This window comes from Dendrobates tinctorius, unplaced genomic scaffold (assembly GCF_039654945.1).
Source record: "Dendrobates tinctorius isolate UK_male_01 unplaced genomic scaffold, ASM3965494v1 ptg000097l, whole genome shotgun sequence".
In the NCBI taxonomy this organism is placed as follows: domain Eukaryota; kingdom Metazoa; phylum Chordata; class Amphibia; order Anura; family Dendrobatidae; genus Dendrobates; species Dendrobates tinctorius.
Genome location: NW_027361765.1, coordinates 28,506,948 through 28,524,782, shown reverse-complemented (window position 1 = coordinate 28,524,782; position 17,835 = coordinate 28,506,948). Strand labels below are relative to the sequence as shown.

General features: G+C 45.0%; 1 protein-coding gene across 4 annotated transcripts in view; it reads right to left on the bottom strand.

Annotated features, from left to right (window-relative positions):
• ZNF280D (zinc finger protein 280D) overlaps positions 1-17,835 on the bottom strand; it is a 274,432-nt gene that overhangs the window by 177,887 nt on the left and 78,710 nt on the right. For all 4 annotated transcript variants that reach the window (XM_073586999.1, XM_073586996.1, XM_073586997.1 and 1 more), the window contains one exon: positions 10,972-11,129. In XM_073586999.1, coding sequence (XP_073443100.1) covers positions 10,972-11,129 — 158 coding nt within the window. The remainder of the gene's footprint in view (positions 1-10,971; positions 11,130-17,835) is intronic.

The following is a 17,835-nucleotide window of genomic DNA, read 5'->3' as shown; positions in this document are numbered from 1 at the left end:
TTCCTGGAGAGAAAGGACAGGGAAACTTCCTTGAGAGGCTCAAAGGGCGAACCCTGTAGGGCCTCTAGGACAAGATTGAGATACTGAGATCCCAGGGATCCACAGGAGTCCGATATGGAGGTGCTGCATTAGCTACCCCTTGAAGAAAAGTCTTGACCTGCGGTCGAGAGGATAACGTCTTCTGGAAAAGAATGGAAAAGCGCCGATACTTGACCCTTTAGGGTGTGTGCACACATTGCGGATTCTGCTGCGGATCCGCAGCGGAACTGGCCCTGCGGATCCGCAGCAGTTTCTGCTGCGGTGTAGAGTACCATTTAAAGCAATGCAAAATGAAAAACGCTGTGCCCACGGTGCGGAGTTGCTGCGGTTTTAAATCCGCAGCATGTCACTTCTTTGTGCGGATTCCGCAGCAGTTTGGCACCTACTCCATGACAGGTGTCAAAACCGCAGGCTAATCTGCAGATAACCTGCGGATTTAGACAAATCTGTGTGGAAAATTCCGCAGCACAAACTGCAACGTGTGCACACACCCTTTGAGAACGAAGGGCAAGACCCGCGTCCAGGCCCGCCTGGAGGAATGCCAGAATAGAAGGGAGCGAAAAGGACATAGGCGGGATGTGATTGGACTCGCACCAACTGAAATAGGCCTTCCACGTGCGATAGTATATTCTGGAAGACGACGGCTTCCTAGCCCGGATCATGGTGTGAATCACCCGATCTGAAAAACCTGACTTTCAGAACCGCGGTTTCAATGGTCACGCCTTCAAATTGAGCGACCGAGAATTGGGGTGTTAGATCGGGCCCTGCGACAGCAGATCTGATCTGTCTGGAAGCTTCCAGGGAGCGTCCGCGAGAAGGTTGACGATGTCCGCGAACTAAGACCTTCTGGGCCAATCCGGAGCGATGAGAATGACTGGCATCCCTTCCACCTTGATCAACTTCAACGGTTGGGAAGAGGAGGAGGAGCACGAACTGTGACCAAGGAATAGTCAGAGTATCGGCGCCTACCGCGAGAGGCTCCCGGGTCCTGGAAACGAACCATGGGACTTTCCTGTTCAGACGGGACGCCATAAGGTCCACATCCAGGGTCCACCAACGAAGGCAAATTTGGAGGAAGACCTCCTGATGCAAGGACCATTCACCTGCCGCGAGACCCTCGCGGCTGAGAAAGTTGGCAGCCCAGTTGTACACACTGGGAATGTGCACCGCGGATATTGCTGGCACTGTTACCTCTGCCCAATGAAGGATTTTGGAGACTTCGGCTAACGTCAAGAAACTGAGTCCCTCCCTGGTGGTTGACGTATGCCACCACTGTGGCATTGTCCGTCTGGATCCGGACTGGCAGACCCTTGAGAAACTTTTCCCAGTGAAGCAGGGACAGAAAAATTGCCCGTATCTCTAGGACGTTGATCGGCAGAGCAGCTTCCTGTGTCAACGACCCTGGACGGTCAGATGGCGAAACACCGCACCCCAGCAGAGAAGGCTGGCGTCAGTCGTCACAACCTGCCAGTGAACCGGAAGGAAGGACCGGCCCTGGGAGATGAGCTGTGATGTCAGCCACCAATTGAGGGACTGTTTGACATGGAACGAGAGTCGAATCGGACGATCCAGAGAAGAGACAGACCTGTTCCACTGCGACAGGATGGCCTGCTGAAGCGGCCTTGAGTGGAACTGAGAGAAGGGAATCGCTTCGGACGTCGCCACCATCCTCCCTAGAACCCACATAGCTGTTTGGAAGGACGTAAGCTGGGAGCCCTGAAGCAAGCGAACATCCCGCCGTAGAGTTTCCTTCTTTTCCTCGGGAAGAAAGACCCTCGCCCGACGGGTGTGGAACAGTATGCCTAGAAGCACAAGATGTGTTGGAACCAGGCAGGACTTTTTCCTGTTGATGATCCACCCGAATCTGGACATGGTGTCGAGAACAATGGTTAGACTTTCGTGAGCCTGGGGCAAGGACGGAGCCTTGATGAAGATGTCGTCGAGGTATGGAAAGAGCACGATAACTCTGATCCTCAAGATGGCCATTAATGTTGCCATGATTTTTGTGAAAACCCTGGGGAGCGGTGGCGAGACCAAAACGGCAGGGCGACGAACTGGAAATGTTCCTGATGTATCGCGAAGCGCAGGAACCTCTGATGTCCTGGGAAGATAGGGAGATGTAGATAGGCATCCTGAATGTCTATGGAGCTCAGGAATTCCTGCGCCTCCATGGAAGCGATTACTGAACGAAGGGATTCCATCCTGAATTGTCGTAGGTGGACCCTTTTGTTAAGTAATTTGAGATTCAGAATGGGCCAAACCGCGCCGCCTTTTTTCGGCACTACAAACAGGTTTGAGTAGAAACCTGTGAAGCGTTCTGTTTCTGGTAAGGGTACAATCACCCAGGAACTGAGGAGAGATGTGATGATTGCAAAGAGACCCGGAACCAACGCGGGGTCTCTTTGAGGTCGGGATTCAATGAATCGATCCTGGGGGACGAGAAACAAAATCTATCTTGTATCCTGAGGCTACAACTTCCCTGACCCAAGCGTCTTCCAAAGAGGCGAGATAGATGTCTTGGAAGGAAAGGAGACGGCCGGCCAACTGGGGAGGCACTTTGGGGCATCATTGACAGTCATGCAGAGGTGGACCTTCCAGGTCTGGACCTGGTGGATCTACCTTGGGAGGAATGGGAGCGCCAGGAAGGGGTGGGCCTAAAGGAAACCTTCTTCCTATCTTGATGCGCTTGCGATCTCTGCTGGTTGGAAAAAGGCTTTGTCGTCACGACACGACGAAACTGTTGTCTTGGAGTAGGCCGACGGGGTTTGCACTGGGGAAGAGAGCTTGTGCCCCCAGTGGCATCCTTAATAATCTGGTCCAGCCTGGCGCCAAATACTCGAGATCCCTGAAAAGGTAAGCTGGTAAGAGACTTCTTTGATAAGTCCGCATGCCAGGCTTTAAGCCAAAGTGTACGTCGAATTGCAACAACGTTGCTGGAGATCCTTAGCCCATTTGGCGATGGCCTTTGCAACCCAAGTAGAAGCAAAGGCCGGACTAAGAGCAGACGTGGCCGCTTCGAAAGCTGACTTCGCAAAAGATTCAATAATTCTGTCATTAGAATCTCTCTCAAGTATGCTCCACCAGAAATCGGAAGGACCGTGATATTTGAAAGTCTAGAGACCAGCGGGTCCACGGAGGGAGAAGCTGACAAGTTGGCGATGAGCTCCGGAGAAAAGGATGTAACACGCTAAGGCGGTTTCCTCTTTGAAAGCGTCTGGTAGGATTTTCTCTTATTTGGGAGAGAAGCTTCTCTAACTCAGAATGAGGAGCGAAGACCTTGGAAGGAGGTTTAGACCATCTGAATGAAACCGCCTGATCTGCGGGTTCCGCAGGAGAGTCTTTGATGCTAAAGGTCAGGTTGATCGCGCCAATGAGGCTCTGAACCATATCCCTGAGTCAGCGACTTCATCCAACTCCAGCTCCAAAACATCCTCAGAGGGGGCATCCAAGAACGCCTCGCCTGGCTCGGGAGAGGAGGACCGGGAAGAAGGAGGTTGCTGGGACAGACTGTGGGGTGAGATGGAACGGGAGGAGGATTCAAATCTTGTCTGGATCTTTTGCGGCTAATGTTGGCAGGCTCAGATGGAGCTTCATGTGACCTGCTGGGTCCTGCGGATGTCTGCAGGGGCAACTTGTCAAGTACGGACACCAGGGTCTGAGACACCCTGGTCAGATCCACCACAGATTGTGACAGAGAGGAAACCCACCCTGGGATAGTGGTTTCACTCTCATGTGGGTCAACCGGGGGCTCCTGGGCGGTGGGCTCAATGAGGTTGCTGCAGTCCTGACAGAGGGGAGAGGACTGACCTGATGGAAATTTGCGATTACAAGATGAACATGCAAATTGACTGACCACAGTGGAGGAAGAGGAAGAGGAGGAAGTTAGAGGACGAGAACAAAGTGACTTAGAATTAGACATGATGAACAAACCCACTAAGCGGTGCCATAAGGTTAGGGGACAGGGAGCAGAGGAGAATGTCAGTCTACAGTGCGGAGCTACCCACTGTAGATGTCCTGTAGGAGACTCCCAGGCTACGCAGAAACAGCAGGGCAGGCAGGTCCAGCAGAAGAATTCAGCATGCAGATACAGCAGCAGGAAAATGGCGACTGCCAGGGAGATGCAGGGCAGGAAGCACACGCTGTGAGGGAAGTGGGCGGCAACGAAACTGAAAAGCCCGCTCTCAGGCTGGGAGTGGGCGGAGCCAGGCGTCCACACCCGGAGGCAAAAGATGGCGCCGATGCCCTCCTGCACTGAAGCAGGGAGCAGTGGGCGGAGCCGGGCGCCAAGAAAACACAAGACAGGCGGAGGGGGCGGAACTAAACTCAGTGTCCGGAGGAGCACTATGCCGGCGGCTCCAGGCCACAGTGAAGACTGAGGGTAGTGGGCGGAGCCTCACGCCACACAGGAAGAGTAGAGGGAGAGACGGGCGGGAGAAAAGCCCGCCTGGAAATCAGAGGAAAGGGGCGGAGCCGGTGCTGTAACTAGGCCTGAATGAAGCCGGAACCTAAATTACAAGCGGCGACCACCGGAGCAGGGGGAAAGGGGGAAGGGACCGCACCAGCAGGACAAAAAAAAAAAAAAAAGGGGGAGGGTGGAAGCTATGGCATCCAAAAAGTCCAGATCTCCCCAGGGACCCCGTGCCCTCCGGAGCGGCACCGTCCTCAAACGACACAGAAAAAGGTATGCCCGTGCAATAAAAAGGATCTTTTTTTTCTCCCTTCTTTTTTTTTCTTCTGCGGCGGCTCCAGCTGCCTCAAGAGGTCCTCCGGTCTTCAAATCTTTTCTGGGCTGGGGAAAGAAAAACCTACCTTCCCACACCCTGAAGGTCTGACATCCAGGATCTGCTTGAGGTTCCTCGGTGGGACGTCCACGTCTCCTCAAACCGACAGGCTCTGGTGGGCGAGTGGGTAGGGGGACAAAGGCAGGAATGGGTCCAGGCCGTCTGAACACGCTTCTGTGTTAGGGCTCTTGGTCCTGTCTGGAAGACATATGAGTTTACGGGGAGGCAGTACACGCCGTACTCAGTCTTTTTGTGGGATTACAGTAGTGACCGTTCACACAGTATCCCTCCAGGAACCTGAAAAAGGAACGACGCACACTGAGGTAGATATGGGTCTAGTGAAAGACCAGTGTCCACCTCCTACTGACACTAAGCTAAACTGATTAATTTAGTGCAAGTCGGTGGGGTGTATACTGCAGAGGAGCTAACTTTATGTGCATAGTGTCAGCCTCCTAGTGGCAGCAGCATACACCCATGGTTCCTGTGCCCCCCAATGAAGCGATGGAGAAATCATGACGCTTTTATCATCAATTTATCCCTTTTACTGAGCGAGATTTAATCTGGTCCACAATGTCTTACCAACAATGGCCATTTCCTTTTGTGTCAAAGAGTATGTATGGCCCGTTCTGGAGATTGGGTCCAGCTGAGTTAATATCTAATTTTTGTTTACTTTTAATATGTCTGGTTTTCTTGGATACACAGAGGGCACAGGTCCAGGGATGTCAGGACATGGGTTCTCCTTTGCCTCGCTCACTTTTAAAATAAAACTTCACTTCTGTCAGTATTAACCCCTTCAGGAATTTTTTTTTTTATTTTAATTATTGCCATGCTACAAACCCCTTCTGGGGTGTGCTTGTGGTACTCGCCTTTCTAGAATCTGCTCAGGTTGTCTGTTACTGGGCAGATCTGGGAGACGTAGCTGAATTGGTAGAGAGCAGTTTGACCGGGAAGATTTAAATGTTTATAAAGCTCATCTCATGGTCCAGTCAGCTGTTTGTTGTGTGAAGAAGCAGCCAAAACATCCCTCCCAATATCTATATATAAAAAAAAAAAAAATAATGAGCTTTTTAGTTGGAAAAAAATAGACCCTACAGGCTAAACAGATCTGAATTCAAGTTTTTCAAATTGACGCTATTTATATAGATTTGTTTTTGCTATTTTTAAAGTATGATTCCATGGAAAGAACAACATGAATTTTGGTACAGATGTGGCTAGGAGCATAGGAGAAACATGTGATTTTTTTTGCAAATTTAAATATATTAATCTTTTGAAAATGCTTATTGAAATTTTGCGTTCAATTCCGTATGGGTAAAATATTAATAAAGATACTTGTGACAACTTTAGAAAGCCTATCCTGTTCTGAGTTGAATGGTGTTTTTCCCCCATTTCTCCATTTTATTTCTTGCCCGAGTTATGAGGAGAAACATAAAAGGCATGCAACACAGAAATTCACATTTTTTCTGAACTTTGAAAGCGAATTAAAAAAACAAAACCAAAACAAAAGTAAAAGGTATAGAATTTTTTTCCTTTACATTTTTGCATCCTATAAAATCACAGTATTACCAAAGAACAAATTCTAAAAAAAAAAAGAATTAAAAAATATAGTGGTGATATTCATTGGTTGACTTGACATGGAAGGACCCACTAGTTTGATCCACTTTCTCCAATTCACTTTAAATGTATATACACAGGAAGGGTAGAGGACATTCAAGCCTTAAAGGGAATCTGTCACCTATTTTTTGACCATCAACTGCCGGCACCGCCATCAGGGGCTTACCTACAGCATTCTGTAATGCTGTAGATAAGCCCCCAATGTAACTTGAAAGATAGAAAAACAAGTTATACTATACTCACCCAGGGGCGGTCCGGGTCCGGTCTTGGTCCGATGGGTGTCGTCCGATTCGGCGCCTCCCATCTTCTAGCAGTGACGGCCTCTTTGCTTCCCGTCACGGCTACGGTGCAGGCGCACTGCTCTGCCCTGTTGAGGGCAGAGCAGAGTACTGCAGTGCGCAGGCACCGGACCTCTGACCTTTTCCCGGCGCCTGCGCACTGAAAGTGAAACAGTCAGAGCAATCGTAATATTTCACCAATGAAACTTGGTGAACTATTACAATCCAGCCATGGCCGATGGTGCAATACCATCAGCTGGAGCTAGGCGACCTCTGTGTCACCGCCCCCAGATCTGATTGGAGCTAGCGTCCATGTGACTATCCCTCCAAATCAGATGTGCAGGGGCGGTGTCAACTATGGCTGCCCTCGCTCGTCCCTGCTGCCGCTGATGACCCTGCCGCCACCATCCCTGACTGCGATCTGCTGCCGCTGATGACCCTGCCGCCACCACCCCTGACTGCGATCTGCCGCTGCTCACCGGTATGTGCTCCCCTCCGCTCCCCCCGCTGTCCGATTCCACTCCCCTGCCACGGTGATCACCCCCTCCCCGCTTATCTAGATAAGTTCCTTGGGGGGTCTAGTTTCCAAAATGGGGTCATTTGTGGGGGGTTTCTTCTGTTTAGGCACATCAGGGGCACTGCAACTGTAACATGACGTCCGCAGACCATTCCATCAAAGTCTGCATTTCAAAATGTCATTACTTCCCTTCCGAACCCCGACGTGTGCCCAAACAGTGGTCCCCTTCCCCCCACATATGGGGTACCAGCGTACTCAGGACAAACTGGACAACAACTTTTGGGATCCAAATTTCTCCTGTTACCCTTGTGAAAATAAAAAACTGCAGGCTAAAAAAAAAATTAGGAAAAAAAATGTTTATTTTCACGGCTCTGAGTTATAAACGTCTGTGAAGCACTTGGGTATTCAAAGTGCTCACCAAACATCTAGATAAGTTCCTTAGAGGGGGGGGGTCTAATTTCCAAAATGGGGTCACTTGTGTGGGGGGGCTTCAATATTTAGGCACACAGGGACTCTCCATACGCGACATGGTGACCGCTAACGATTGGAGCTATGGAGCCAATTTTCCATTCAAAAAGTCAAACGGCGCGCCTTTCCTTACGAGCCCTGCCGTGTACCGTGTAACAGTGGTCCCCCCCCCCCTCCACATATGGGGTTTCAGCGTACTCAGGACAAACTGCACATCTTTTGGGGGTCCACTTTCTCATTTAAAAAAATTGTTGCTAAAAGATCATTTTCGTGATTAGAAAGTTAAATGTTCATTTTTTCCTTCCATATTGCTTCTGCTGCTGAATATGGTTTTGAGCACCTTGAGGGGTGCAGTTTTTAGAATGGTGTCACTTTTGGGTATTTTTTGTCATACTGACCCCTCAAACTGACTTCAAATGTGATGTGGTCCCGAAAAGAAATGGTTTTGTAAATTTTGTTGTAAAAATGAGAAATCGCTGGTCAACTTTTAACCCTTATAACTTCCTAACAAGAAAAAAAAAACAACCGTTTCCAAAATTGTGCTGATGTAAAGTAGACATGTGGGAAATGTTATTTATTAACTATTTTTTGTCACATAACTCTCTGGTTTAACAGAATAAAAATTCAAAATGTGAAAATAGCAAAATTTTCCTCCTAATTTACGATTTTTTCACAAGTAAATGCAAGAATTATCGACCTAAATTTACCACTAACATGAGGCCCAATATGTCACGAAAAAAACAAACAAACAATCTCAGAATCGCTAGGATCCGTTGAAGCATTCCTGAGTTACTACCTCATAAATGGACACTGGACAGAATTGCAAAAAACGGCCAGGTCATTAAGGTCAAAATAGTATATAAAGAAAACTTGGCACTCAATTTAATGAACTGTAGAACAATTTTAATGCAGTCCAAAATACAACGTTTCGGTCTCAGAATGGACCTTCATCAAAGTACCGACTGCTCAGTGGTGTGGTGTCCAGTACAATAGGTATTTATGATCTGCTAGTAAATACGTTTTCCTTAAAGAGGTTCTGGTTAGTGGACAGTCAGTATTCTGACTCAAATTACTATGGTGCATTCATTATAGAATTCAAGAGTCCACTATATTTAAGGAAGGACTAACTTGTACAACTTGTGGCACCAATTTTAGACTAGATGATGGTATAGTGGAACAGACTAGTGGTGGTCAGTGGTGAGAATGCCCTTTTCACAACGCGGTGTCCACCGCTTGTTGGTGATAACTTTGCAAGTGCTTGTGAAAAAAAAAAAAAAATTAAAAAACATTGCTTCTTTATTTTCCAAATAAGCCTGTTGCTACTCCCAAAAAGATAATTTTTGGAACAACGCTTGTCAAAAATGGCTTTTGTAGATCCCCGCTGTATAAAATCAGTGGTTGGAACTGCAGCGCTGGTGTTCTGGGTTCAAATCCAACCAAGGACAACATCTGCAAGGAGTTTGTGGTTTTCTCCCACACTCCAAAGATATACTGATAAGGAATGTAGATTGTGAGCCTCAATGGGGACAGTGCCAATAATGTCTGTAAAGGGCTGTGGAACTAATGCTGCTATACGAGTAAAGGCCCTTTTACATTTAGCGATGCACCAGCGATCCGACCAGCGATCCGACCCGGTCAGGATCGCTGGTGCATCGCTAAATGATCGCTAGTGAGCTTTCATACAGAAAGATCTCACAGCAATGCAGCAGCGACGCAGCGCACGATACTCACCTTTCACACACAGCGATCCTGACGTCCTCCCGCCCGCCTCCATGCGTTGCTCGTCGTCACAGCAGGAAGCCCAGCAGGAAGCAGACGACGAGAAATGGAGCCGGACATTCTCGCGCGATCAGCGATGGACAGCGGGGGAGCCGGTCGGAGGTAAGTATCAAACATAGCGATATCGCTAGCAATATCGCTATAACGTCACAAAAGCGGTGACGTTTTAGCGATATTGCTAGCGATATCGCTTAGTGTAAAACCCCCTTAACAAATATATAAATAGCAGGCATTTACCCTCGTAAGGGACAGATATTGGACTATTTTAACATTTTAAAAAGCATAAAAAAGTGTCAGTGCAGTGTTATTAAACAGGCTGTTTGCAGTGACTATCCGTTTACACATAGCTATATAGGTTAAAGTCACTTTGATATTACTAAGGCTTTGTTTGTGTTAAAGAACTTGAAAAAGGGTTGGATACAGTCATAGAACTCAAAATGGAAGCCGCACTAGAGATGCTCAAATCCAAGTTTTAAACTAAAAAACTTGTACTCATGGTTTTTCAATATACGCATTAAAGAAAACTATTTTGATGAAGTTTGAAACAACCATCAGATAGATATAGATATAGATATATATATATATATATATATAATTATTTTTGCCTTAAATTGTCTGTCATCCACTTCCGTCTGGATGTCCCCGAATCCCACAATCCACTGTGCCGCACCGGAAGTACGCTGACCACCATTTTTGAACACCCAAGTGATGCCGCTTGGATCCAGGACGCAGCTGCGATCCTGACTGCTGCTCGGATCCCAGCTGCCGCTCGGATCCAGGCCACTGCGGATCCCAGCTGCCTCTCAGATCCAGGCTGCCGCTGTGATCCCGACTGCCACTGGGATCACAGCTGCCGCTCGGATCCAGGCCTCCACTGCGATCTCGACCGCCGCTGCGATCCCGACCACCGCTGTGATCCCAGCTGCCGCTTGGATCCAGGCTGCTGCTGCGATCTTGAGGCTGTGAAAGGGGTGTAACGAGGGGGTATAACGAGAGGGGTGTAATGAAGGGGGGTATAATGAGCGTGTAATGAGGGAGGAGTAATGAGAGGGATACTGCTGCCGGACCCCCGCCAGGACCCACCGCCTGACTACATGCGCCGGATCCCGCCGCTGCCTGCCCACCCACCTCCGTGCAGTCACAGCCGGCAGGAAAGACCACGGCTTGAGGCCTGTGCTGGAGATTGAGTGCGGCCATCCTCTGGTGGCGCCGCACACGATCTCGAGCACAGGCCGCAAAACACCGTCTTTCCTGCTGGTTGTGACTGCACGGAAATGAGTGGGCCGACACCCCCAGCGCCACAAAGCTGCCCCCATCATGATGTTACTGCCCTCCCGATGCGATAGCATCGGGCACACATCTAGTATTGAAATAAAGACAAAAGGACATCAGCGTCTTAGAAACAAAGTGGTTGTTTTTTTTTTTTTTTTTTTTCCTGCTTATGTTCAAACCATGCAAAAAAAATAACGAGATAAGATACTGTGAAGACATGTCTTACTTGTAGATTCATACAGAGTGTGAGAACTCTCAATGTGGCATTGCAGCTGGAATGGAGTAGAGAATTGGCGGTAACAGTGGTGGCAGGTGGTGTGGTTTTCCCAACTTTCTGTACTTTGCTTCTCAAGCTCCAAATGATGTTTCATGTGGTTCATGAATCTACCATACACAGACAAGAACAGGTGTATTATTTGCAACATTGTATGCTGAAACTGCAAAAGTAGCAAAAAGTGCATCTTATACCACAGAAACAAAAAAAAAAAAATCAAACAAAAGTAAATTTATCTCATAAATACACAAAAGTTTGTATTAACCTTCACTTTTTCAGTAACATAGAAAAAACATGAACATATATGCGAATTAACCTGGGCAATTAAGGGACTGTGCATTGCTGCCACTTTCATGATCAACCTGGACAACAGGGGCTGATGACAGGCAAAGCAGTCATTTGGCCACAAGTATGAGATATTCATACTCCCGGCCACATTCCAACTAGACGCGCGCGGTCTCACTTGTAATGAGTGAGACCACGCATATCTTGTTGGAATGTGGACAGAAGTATGCATATTGCATACTCTTAATCACATCACCACTTAGTGTCGCCACCAGCACCGAGAATCCTCATAAAATACATCGTGAGAATTCACAAGTTAGTGTGACTTCAGACTTTTGTGGAAAAACCTGGACAACCCCCCTTAACACATTTAGGTATTGATAGTTTGTACAAGAGAAACAATTGATTTTTACATGGTTGAAAGTATCAGAAACTTAAGTGAACTTTTTGCTCTTATTTTATTCCAGCTTCTCCCAAGTATACAGATTGTGTTTTCTTTTTTTTTTTTTTACTCAGCAATTCAGCTTTAAACGCCCATACCTCTTGAACTGCATAGTGGATTTAAACAAAATCAAAATCAGATTACACAGTGGAGGAGCGAGAATAAAGTAAAAAGGAATGAATAACTGGCTAATTTAGACAAAAGGGACAAGTCTCGTTTAGAAATTTGCAATAATAAAGTACTGCTTTTTAACTCGGGTGCTGATGAAGATAATTCAGTATACTTTGGCGTTCACTTGACGCAAAAATTTGCAGGTTAAAATTACAAAATTTGGCAGCCTGATGACCAAAGCAAACTGTTAAAGAGTTCTGGAAACAAATGGTTGCCAACATTTGAAGGTTGATTAAGATGTGAAATCAATGCAAAATGTATTTTCAACCTACAGATCAGAAACATGACTTTATAGAGCATGGTTTAGCTAGTCTCGATCGACCAAACCGCTGCACGACCAGCTCTACCCTCGCCTACTGTATTATCACCCATCCCTTGAATATTGTGAGCCCTCGCGGGCAGGGTCCTCTCTCCTCCTGTACCAGTTATGACTTGTATTGTTTAAGATTATTGTACTTGTTTTTATGTATACCCCCCTCACATGTAAAGCGCCATGGAATAAATGGCGCTATAACAATAAATAATAATAATAATAATAATAGTCTTAGGGCATAGGACTGGACTCAAAATCCCCTTATGTAGTACTAAAATTTCCCTTGTAACAGTATTACATATGAAGTTTAACCCCTTAACAACCGCCGATACGCTTTTTAACGGCGGTAATTAAGGCCACTTAAACCACAGCGCCGTTAATTCACAGCGCTGTGGAGAAAGTAAATAGCGCCCCCCAATGTCAGATTTTTTTCCGGGGGTCTCAGCTGCCGGGGGTAGCCGATACCCCAGAGAACATGAATCAAGTTGGGTTTTACTGACCCCGCTTTTGCGATCGCCATTATTAACCCGATCACAACAAAAAAAAAAAAAGCCTCGATTTTGATTTTAATTTCTCTTTCCTCTGATGTGATCGCACATCAGAGGAAAGAGAAATAAGGTCCCCGATCCCCCCTCCTGTACCTCCCGGTGGTCCTGGATTCCCTCCCGGTGGTCCTCTGTTCCGCCGGTGTCCTCCAGTGGGCGCCGACATCTTGGATCTGGAAGAAAATGGTGGGCGCATGCGCCCACCGTGAATCTGCCGGCTGGCAGATCCATTTTGATCACTATGATAAACTATCATAGTAATCAAAATAATAAAAAAAAAAAAATAAATAACCCCCCCTCCCCCCCCGTTTATCACCCCCTTAGTTAGGTAAACATAATGAAATAAAGAAAATAGGTTTTTTTTTTTCATTTTCCCATTAGGGTTAGGGCTAGGGTTGGAATTAGGGTTAGGGCTGGAATTAGGGTTAGGGGTGTGTTGGGATTAGGGTTGGAGCAAGAATTGAGGGGTTTCCACTATTTACCAACTTTGGGGGTCTAATTTCTCCTGTTACCCTTGGGAAAATAAAAAAATTGGGGGCTAAAAAAGTCACATTTGTGGAAAACAAAGACTTATTTTCACTGCTCTGCGTTATAAACTTCTGTGAAGCACTTGGGGGTTCAAAGTGCTCACCACACATCTAGATAAGTTCCTTAAGGGGTCTAGTTTTCAAAATAGTGTCACTTGTGGGGTTTTTTCACTGTTTAGGCACACCAGGGGCTCTCCAAAAGCGACATGGCGTCCAATCTCAACTCCAGCCAATTCTGCATTGAAAAAGTGAAACGGTACTCCTTCCCTTCTGAGCTCTGCCGTGTGCCCAAACAGTGGTTTACCCCCACATATGGGGTATCAGCGTACTCAGGACAAATCGCACAACAACTGTGGGGGTATTATTTCTCCTGTTACCCTTGTAAAAATAAAAATTTGGGGGCGAAAAGATCATTTTTGTAGAAAAAAAAAGGATTTTTTATTTTCACGGCTCTACGTTATAAACTTCTGTGAAGCACTTGAAGGTTCAAAGTGCTCACCACACATCTAGAAAAGTTCCTTAATGGGTCTAGTTTCCAAAATTGGGTCACTTGTTGGGGGGTTTCCACTGTTTAGGAACATCAGGGGCTCTCCGAACGCAATATGGCGTTCGATCTCAATTCCAGTCAATTCTAAATGTAAAGTGCTGCGGAATATGTCGGCGCTATAAAAATAAAATTTATTATTATTATTATTATTATTAATTCTGCGTTAAAAAAGTCAAACGGCGCTCCCTCCCTTGCGAGCTCTGCCGTGCGCTGAAAAAGTGGTTTGCCCCGACATTTTGGGTATCAGCGTATTCAGGAGAAATTGCACAATAAATTTTGTGGTTCATTTTTTCTTTTAACACTTGTGAAAATAAAAAAAATTGGTTCTGAAGTAAATTTTTTGCAAAAAAAAGTTAAATGTTAATTTTTTCCTTCCATATTGCTTCAGTTCCTGTGAAGCACGTAAAGGGTTAATAAACTTCTTGAATGTGATTTTGAGCCCCTTACGGGTATAGTTTTTAGAATGGTGTTACTTTTGGGTATTTTCTGTCATGTACACCCCTCAAAATGACTTTAAATATGATGTGGTCCCTAAAAAAAAATGGTTTTGTAAATTTTGTTGTGAAAATGAGAAATCGCTGGTCAACTTTTAACCCTTATAACTTCCTAACAAAAAAAAATTTTGTTTCCAAAATTGTGCTGATGTAAAGTAGACATGTGGGAAATGTTATTTATTAAGAAATTTATGTGATACATCTCTCTGATTTAAGGGCATAAAAATTTAAAGTTTTAAAATTGCTAAATTTTCGCCATATTTACGCTTTTTTAATAAATAAACACAAGACATATCGAAGAAATTTTACCACTAACATGAAGTACAATATGTTATAAAAAAAAAAAAAAAAAATCAGAATCAGCGGGATCCATTAAAGCGTTCCAGAGTTTAACCTCATAAAGTGACAGTAGTCAGAATTGTAAAAATTGTCCTGGTCATTAAGCTGCAAACTGGCTCTGTCACTAAGGGGTCAACCACTAATATTTTATAGAATGTTAATTTTCATAGTTTGCGGAATTTTAACTGAATTTCTTTTCCAAACTTTTTTATTGGTTTTGGAATTTAAAAGGGAAAGGGTAAAAGGGAAAGGAAGGGGAGAAGGGGGGGTTGGGAGGGAGATGGAGAAGGAGGGCAAGAGGGGGGGGACAAGGGAGTACCAGGAGGGAATAGGGAACAAACTATTTTTTAAACATTGGTAATACAAACATGCCATTACGCAGAATGGCTTAAAATGAATAGAGACAATGTTAACATATGTACATTTGAAAGTATTCTATATCAATTCTAATATAGAAATAGTAGTTGACCAACTGATATGGTATTAGATTAGGTGAATATATCGACCAACGTTAAATCGAATGACCAACTAACATGGTATATATGTATATATACATACACACATATATACATACATATATACATACACACATTCAAAAAAAATATATATATTGCAGTCCATAGGGGTTCAAGGATATAGTTCTATCCAACGAGTCCATTTCTTTATAAATTTGTCATAGGAGTTGTTTAACATGGCTAGCTTACATTCAAATTCTTTGTGAAGGCTAACTTTTAACTGAATTTCTGATAAAAGAAAATAACCAGGAAAAGTACTGAGAAGAAACTGCACACGTAGGAGTTGCTGTGAGAGTTCTGCCAAGATGCTTGCCGAATTGTCAATGCAGCACAAAAAAAAAGGCAAAAAGACATACTTTAAAGGGGTGTTCTCAAATTTAAAAGTTATCTCCTATCCAAAGGATAATATTTCAATTGCTGGTGGTCCAAATGCCGTAGCCCCCAACAATCCCAAGAACCACGGCGAGCCCTGCCTCAAGGCCCCGTCACACAGAGCGATCTCGCTAGCGAGATCGCTGATTTTGTGACGCGCCAGTGAGATCGCTGTGTGTGATGGGAGATCAGCGACCGGCCCCCCTGCCGGGTATCGCTCATCGTGCTCGATCGTCCTGGGCCATTTTTTGATCACTGGTCTCCCGCTGGCCAGCACGCATCGCTACGTGTGGCATTGAGAGACCGGCGATCAGCGACGCTGGTTTCTAATGTAAACATCGAGTATCTAGGAGTTTAAAAATTAAACTCATAAAATATGCCTGGACAGAAATGACGGTACCCCTGAAAATAATGTGACAAAAGGGACATGTTAAATCACGGTGTGTCCACTATTTCGCATCACAGGTGTCTACAATCTTGGAATCAGTGAGTGGGCCTGTATAGAGGGCTACAGACACATACCATATCACCAAACAGCACAGAGTATCACACTCAACATGGACCGGAAGGAAGCGAAGGAAAGAGTTGTCTCAGGAGATTAGAAAAATTATAGACAAACATTTTAAAAGCTAAAAGTTATAAGACCATCTCCAAGCAGCTTGATGTTCCTGTGACTACAGTTGCACATATTATTCAGAAATTTAAGCTCCATGGGACTGTGGCCAACCTCCCTGGACGTGCCCGCAGAAGGAAAATTGATGACAAATCAAAGAGACGGATAATACAAATGGTAACAAAAGAGCCCAGAAAAACTTCTAAACAGATTAAAGGTGAACTTTAAGCTCAAGGAATATCAGTGTCAGGTCGCACAATCCGTCGTTGTATGAGCCAAAGTGGACTTCATGGGAGACGACCAAGAAGGACACCATTGTTGAAAAAAAAAAAAAAAAAATTCAAAATGCAGACTGGAATTTGCCAGACTACATGATAAGCCACAAAGCTTCTTGGAGAATGTTCTATGGACAGATGAGATAACAATATAACTTTTTGGCAGGGCACATCAGCTCTATGCTCACAAACGGAAAAATGAAGCATATCAAGAAAAGAACAATGTCCCTACTGTGAAACATGGAGGAGGCTCTGTTATGTTCTGGGGCTGCTTTGCTGCATCTGGCACAGGGTGCCTAGAATCTGTGCAGGGTACAATGAAATCTCAAGACAATCAAGGAATTCTAGCGAGAAATGTGCTATCCAGTGTCAGAAAGCTTGGTCTCAGTCGCAGGTCATAGGTCTTGCAACAGGATAATGACCCAAAACACAGCAAAAACCATCCAAGGAGGGCTAAGAAGAAAACACTGGACTCTTCTGAAGTGGCCTTCTATGAGCCCTGACCTAAATCCTAATGAGCATCTTTGGAAAGAGCTGAAACATGCTGTCTGGAAAAGGCAACCTTCTAAACACGGCACAACTGGAGCAGTTTGCTCTTGAGGAGTTGGTCAAAATACCTGTCGAGGGGTGCAGAAGTCTCATTGACAGTTACAGGAATTGTTTTATTGCAGTGACTGTCTCAAAAGGTTGTGCAACAAAATATTAAATTAAGGGTACCATCATTTCTGTCCAGGCCTATTTCATGAGATTTATTTATTTTTTTTTAATTCTGTGGAAGAATGGTTGAAAAGCGATGTCTGACTTTTGATTGTTCATTTTCATAGATTTTTGATTTATTACTACTTTTGTCAGATTCTCAAGTTATTTCTGTCACCATTGTGGGTTTTTCTGTCATTAAACGAGGGGTACCAACAATTTTGACCAGGTGTGTATAGTATCCAAAGTCAGCACAACATTGGCACCAGAGAAATGAAAGTAGTCTAGATAGCAGATTCACACAAATTTACTAGACTAATCATACAACACTTGTAAAAATTACAAATTTATAGTCCTGTGCTATTTTACAAGGGGAACAGATAGCAGCCAAAAAGTCATGACTGACAAGTCTTGAATGCATACATTAGTTCCCTGCTGTTTGCAAGACAAATTGCCAGTGCTTCAACCTGCATCTTTGCCTCTAAGTGTATGTAATAGCGATTTTAATGTCTGCAATTACATGAAGCTTTTGTTTTCCTTAATGATACTAGCAAAGGCAAATCTGTTCATTTTAGCTTGCAGACTATGCCCTTTGTAGACTTAAGCCATTCTTCAGCTTCACATTCTGCCATTTCAGCTTCTCTTTGCCGGTCTGTATGCGGAAGAACTATGACCTTCACTG